Here is a 6,080-nt window from a genome sequence, read left to right as displayed (position 1 = left end):
ATCACGTTCAAATTTTGTAAAAATTTGTCGTCGGTGTGCACTAATGCGCCAAGCGTGATTTTCACGCTCATGAAACGAGGTAACGTTACGGGCATTGCTGGAATCCGCTGTTCCCTGCCGGCTCTCAGCGTCGCCTTATGACTCTCCTCTCAGTGGATCTTAGCAGTTTCAGAAAGATTCTGGTTTGACAGGCTGGTTTTGGTCCACTGGCCTTGTTATGGACAATTCTGTCCCTCAGCCTCTCTTTTCCCGTTTATTCCTGTGTCGCCCTCTCTCAGGCAAAACATAAAACATCAGGTGTTGTAACGAAAATACATCTTTCACTTCCCAACTTTTCACTGAAAGGACTTTCTGCTGCCTCAAGGGGAAGGCTAACATTTACAGTCGGTCTTTTACAATACATCACACAAATGGAATGTCTGTTAGACGCGTTTCATTGTGTTTCTACCGATGCTTGCTATTGAGATCTGTTCAAATGTGTGTATGCTGCCAGCAATTAGCCTGCTACCTGCGAGATTTCAGGATCCACAGATCTGCCCCCCCCTCCCCATTAAGCCAATGCGTTCGTCCACATTATTATGCCAGACAGTCATGTTCATGCACCCCGATGTGTATCTGCCCTTTCTGCATTTGCTGAATTAGCAGGGTGCACAGTGAAGTCTCAGGCTGAAGACAACTATGGGACTTATCTCTGTCACACAGCTTCTGGCCAAGCCATCTGACTGCTGGTTTATCTGCTCCAACACACACCCTCTCGCTGGGAAAGTGTCACTCTGCCCCCTCCTCCACCTCCTCATTCCTGCTGACTCTCCGCTCGCTCTCCTCTCTCGTCTCCTCGTCTCATTGCTCTGGATGCCAGTAGCTCCTAGTCATGGAGGAGACGACAGTCACACACCAGTAAGTGTTTTTTTTTTTTTTTGTCCCTACCACTACACATTGTTGTCACCTCTGAACACAGCAGAGCCGGCTAACAGCTCTTTTATCTTATCCTGCTTTCAAATGAGGCTGTTTATTCATTTATACCACTTTGATGAATGACAATACAAAAGAAACAGTTTTTTTTTTTTAAATTTTTTGCTTTTCCTGCGCCAACAAAAGTTTCAAAGACTTGTTATGTGGTGGAAAAATGCTTCATCTCTTTGAAACCTATAATGTCAGACCAGGACGGCCAGTCACCTCTTCATCCACGCTTGAAGGAGTGGGAGACACGGAGGTTGAAGTCACCTGGACTCCAAACAAAGCTCCCGCCGCCATGGACCCCGTACTCACGCAGCCCGGCCTCGGCGTCACCACAACCACCATCACCACCGTCACGCAGACGGGAGGCGGCTGGAGCACGGGCCTGTTTGATGTCTGTGAAGACCGGACAACATGTAACACAAAACACACAAGCACACATTGTGTGAAGCGCTGCACTCGTTCTCTGCAGACGAAATGGTTACTTGATTTCTTGTCTTGTTTTATTTTTAAACCATCTGCAAGATTAGGAATTTTTGAATCCTCACGTCAAACTACAATGCAAAGATACAGTTCGGTGATAAATAATTCAAAAATGACAGGATGGTAATGCAGTTTGCGTGTTCCCTGTATGTGTGCATGGGTTTCCTCCCATGGTCCACAAACATACATAGGACAAAGCAGTATAGAGCGTGGATGGACGGATGCTCTTCCTGTGTGTACATGTACTTCGACAGCTCAGGAACATGTATTTGAGGTTGATTGATGACTTTGAATTGTTCTTAGGTGTGAATGTGAGTGTGTGGTTGTCTGTTCTGGTTGGACCTGTGGTTGACTGGTGACTAGGCTGTACTCTGCTCTTCTCTAAGAGACAGCTGAGATTAGCTCCAGTATCCTGAAGCCTTAAGTTTTCTAAGCGATACGGACAATGGATGGATGGATGGCTATCTATTATACATGTAAACTATACGGGGGTTTGACTTATGAATCGCTTCAACCGCGTCTTCTGATGACAGAATTCCCTCTCAGATAGATCGTCCTGGTTTAGTTTGTTTTGCGTGGTTGATATTGATCAGTGACGCTTGCCACATTACTCTGTATTGAGTCCCGTTGCAACCAAATCCATGGTGTTTTGTCTTGTGAGAAAGGACTTTTTTATTTTTTTATTTTTGAAACAGATTGGAAGGCTCAGGATGATATATCTTGCGGAGGTCACACTGGCACTCTTGGCGATCCTAAAGGGACCTTGCTTTTCACTTCACACTATTCAACCCCAGATCATTACTCAGCCACTTCCTTGCTGATGTAGCAGTCTTGCCAGTATACTGGGCGGCCTTTCAGCAGCTATCCTGAGCTCTTTTTTTCTTTTTTCTTTTTTTTTCCCTCCCTGAATTGTACAGTTGGAGCACAGCATTCATCTCTGAATGAAACTCTTTGGAAAGTATTGTGTTTTTGAGTGTAAATGTTTCCCTTTGTGCACCAGCAGGCATCCAGAGTCAAACACCCACAGGCTACACAGCTTTTTTTTGGGGGGGGAGCTGCGCTTTAATACTTTTTAGTTGTCTCCTGGGCTCGATGTGTCTGAATTCATCAGTGTTCAAACTAGTGTTCTTCCAGTTTGTTGATCTCGGTTCAGTTTTCATAAAACCTCCATTAAAAGAAACGTCAGTCTTCCCACATTTATTTGCTTTTTTTTTTTTATTCTATGCAAGTGTTTTTTTTTTGTTTTTTTTTTAAATGTCACATGGAAACTAATGACTTAGCTTGTTTTATTTTCAACATCATCCAGAGTAGAATAGAGCGTTGGTGGCACTCACCAAAACACCGGAGGCTGAACTGGAGGTGTCAGAACTGATGACGTTAAGGTTTTTACACTGAAAGTGAGCAGAATGAAGAGGATGAGGAGTGAGTACAAAAATGGTGCTGCTTTCGTTTGACAGTTTGGTGGCAAATTGAGAGGGATGAGGTTGAGATGGTTTAGTTATGAATGTAGTTAAAAAAAAAAAGGTATAACAATGTATAGGATGTAGCTGCCAGGTAGAAGACCAGAGGAAAGTTTATCCTAAAACTTCACTCCAGAATTTAAAGATGATCTGCTACCTCAAGCCCTGAATGCAGAAGATATCAAATAAAGGGATGATAGAAATATTCACACACACTCCTCGCTCTGTCTTCTCTCTACTTGTGCTTGCAGGTATCCTCGGGGCTCTGATGCCCTGCTGTTTGGACCTGAGCGTCGCTCACCAGTATGGGGAGTGTGTGTGCCTGCCTCTGCTGCCGGGCTCCACGTTCGCCATGCGAGTTGGGATTCGAGAGCGCTTCAAGATTCAAGTGAGAATCTGTATTATCCACATTGGCACGTGAATGTGTGTGTGTGTGTGCTGCTTGTTAGAGAGCCGCTGAACATCCGATAAGCTCGGGACTATGTGACTGTGAACAAATAGAACATGCATCAATTTGGAATCTTCTTCAACCCAAAGGAAAATCATCATAAGCAATTGGAAAGTAACACATTCCCTCATTTCACTAGAAAAATATTTACTCGTTTTGAATCATGTTGTTTTTTTTAAGTTGTTCAATGATACATATGATTTTCTGCTGGCTGCTCAGGCTTTAAGGCCATATAATCATATCAATAATTGTGATTACAGCAAAAACGACAATCCTAGATTCTAAAACGTCCTAATTTTACATGAAATAAGTGACGCTATGCTCTGATTGTGTTCCTGCTGTGTATGTCCCTGTGCTTTTTTCCCTCTGTGTTTGTGTGTGTGTGTGTGTGTGTGCGTGCGTGCGTGCGTGCGTGCGTGCGTGCGTGCGTGCGTGTGTGTGTGTGTGTGCGTATGTGCGTGTGTGTGTGCGTGTGCGTGTCTGCCGTTCATGTGTATTCACAGGGGAGTGTGTGTGAGGACTGGACCTCGGTGTGTTGCTGTTACCCTCTGGCTGTTTGTCAGATGATAAGAGAGATGAAGCGGAGGATGAAGACTCAAACGTATCACGTGTCCACCGCACTGGAATGCTCCTGAACAATTTCTAGACATTGAATGAGACCCGACCCTGGAAAGCTGCTGCAGTTTTGGTGACGCCAGGAATTTAAAAAACAAAAAAACAAAAAAAACTTCTAGAAGCATCCAGACGAACATGCAATAATATGAAATACAGTCATTCTGTGCTGCTGTTTATTTCAGTTTAGTCGATGTAAAACATTGTTGAAAGATTCTACGACTCCATGAAACTCTCTCACACGTGCATATTTTAGCGAGTAGAAATAATGAAATCTTGCACGATCTTTTTGTCGCAGCCACTTTAATTTGTCACGCATGCCAAAGGTCACCAGACACAGTAATGCATGCGATCCCTTTCAGACATGATGGACATGATGTGAGGGAGCAGAACGCTATAAGACCCTGAGGCATACGAGAACACAACTTTTCATACGGGACAATAACTATAAATCGGACTAATGACTCCTAATGACTGATGCCTGGGTTAGAAGAGCAGAGAAGAGCTCTGTTTAATTCTGACTTTAGAAATCATTTGGCCTTTTGAGTAAGTGTAATTACTTAGACTGCTGAACAATAGATTTCAGAGTATCGTTCAGTATGCACAACCACCTGCCACCCGAGTGACGACCACACAGGCCACAGTGTCGCTCTGATTATAGTCCAGTTCAGGTTCAAGTGGAGTTTTGGTGAAAAGAAAAGCCAATTTCCATATTTCTGTTATTCTTTCATGCATGTTTTCCCCAATTCACCCTCAGGCATCAGTTCTGCTATTAATCCAGTCCTGATTGCTTTGGTTCCCTGAACCTGAAATACCAACCACAAAGAACGGAAATGAAAATGTTATTCATACAGATGGGTCCTCAAAGGGCAAATATGTAATTTACCTCTTACAGATGTGGCCCTCTCACCTGGCAGCTGCTTCAAATAAAATAGGGAACGGGAGAATATTGGTTTTGGTGTTTAAAAGGAGAGAGATGTGAAGGATGAAATCTGGTCATGTGACACATGAATGAAAGTGGATTTTACTCTTATCTGCCTTTTTCGGTTGACTTGAGTAAACACGCTCAATCAGTACGACATTAACGGATCGAAACTATCTTTCCATAAGCCTCCCTTCTTCTTCCTTCATGTCTGAAAATACTTCCGGTCGAAGAGGGAAAAAGCTGCTTTGCATATCGTTGTATTTCACCTACCAGTTTGTGTCCCACTGTGGACTCTGAAATCACACTCTGCACAGAACACCCTCCAAATAAACACTCTTCCTTGCTTCTGTGTATTCATGCCTATCAAAGCCATGAGAGTAAACAGATGAACATTTTGCAACTTACAAATTCCCAGTCGAACACGAAAAATCTTAAAAAACATATGCTCACAGATTTCACTATGGCTTACGAGAAAACATCCTCAGTATACAGTAGAACAGGAATCATCCCACCAGGTTAAAACAGCTTGTAACTGCATTTAGAACCATCACTCGAGCACCGTAAATTAACTTTACGTTACATATTCTTAATACTGCCACGAGAGGGAAAGTTGCATCTTACGTTTGCCCGTTTTTAGCTATACTTGTTTTCTAAGAAACCCTTGACGGATAAATCCTCCGGCAGCTCTGCTACTTCATGCCTACTGGGGGTCGTTATTGAGCAGGATCTGCTTCAAACAGACTTCCATTCGAGCACTGTGGTAAAATCCCTCCCTCTCTCCCCGTGCTATGACCGTGCCGTTAATATCACTGCCTCGGCACCAGTGGCTCTCGGTCGGGCTGCTAAACTGGAAATCTATTTGCTCTGCAAATCAAATATACTCTCTGCGCGTCCTACAGAATCCTTCAAACTTTATCCATATTTAAACAGACTTTTTAAGCACCCATATACAAACCTATTAGCCTCTCCAAGCTTATTGTATTGCTCCTTTAACACCAGCGTTTGTCATTATAAGGGGCATTAAGCCATTCCCCCAAGTACCAATTTTCTAGTTTTGAAGGGTCAGTTTATGCAAAAGTACCAGTATTTATCCATGCAGAGAGTTTTGGAGATTTGTGCCTCGATCCAGACAAATTTCACCGCATCGACTTTTTTTTCCCCATCCCAAATAAATTAACCAGTTATGTACTAATAG

The 6,080-nt window shown here is 43.3% G+C and overlaps 1 protein-coding gene across 1 annotated transcript; it reads left to right on the top strand.

The window, feature by feature from the left end:
* Positions 1-789: 789 nt before the first annotated feature.
* Positions 790-5,228, top strand: plac8l1 (PLAC8 like 1). Its single transcript, XM_080483768.1, has 4 exons — positions 790-897; positions 1,159-1,373; positions 3,152-3,288; positions 3,852-5,228. Exons 1-4 carry the CDS (start codon positions 872-874, stop codon positions 3,981-3,983), a joined length of 510 nt encoding a protein of 169 aa, XP_080339894.1. The 5' UTR covers positions 790-871; the 3' UTR covers positions 3,984-5,228.
* The last annotated feature ends 852 nt before the right edge of the window (positions 5,229-6,080 follow it).

The sequence above is a fragment of the Lipophrys pholis genome, assembly GCF_963383615.2.
Source record: "Lipophrys pholis genome assembly, chromosome: 16".
NCBI lineage: Eukaryota > Metazoa > Chordata > Actinopteri > Blenniiformes > Blenniidae > Lipophrys > Lipophrys pholis.
The sequence above is the reverse complement of the archived record's forward strand: the minus strand, read 5'-3'. Positions and strand labels throughout refer to the sequence as shown.

Coding starts and splice junctions, on each gene's coding strand:
- plac8l1 (XM_080483768.1), top strand. CDS start 872: ATGGAGGAGACGACAGTCACACACCA. Junction 898..1,158: donor GAGACGACAGTCACACACCA/GTAAGTGTTTTT, acceptor CTATAATGTCAG/ACCAGGACGGCCAGTCACCT. Junction 3,289..3,851: donor GAGAGCGCTTCAAGATTCAA/GTGAGAATCTGT, acceptor GTGTATTCACAG/GGGAGTGTGTGTGAGGACTG.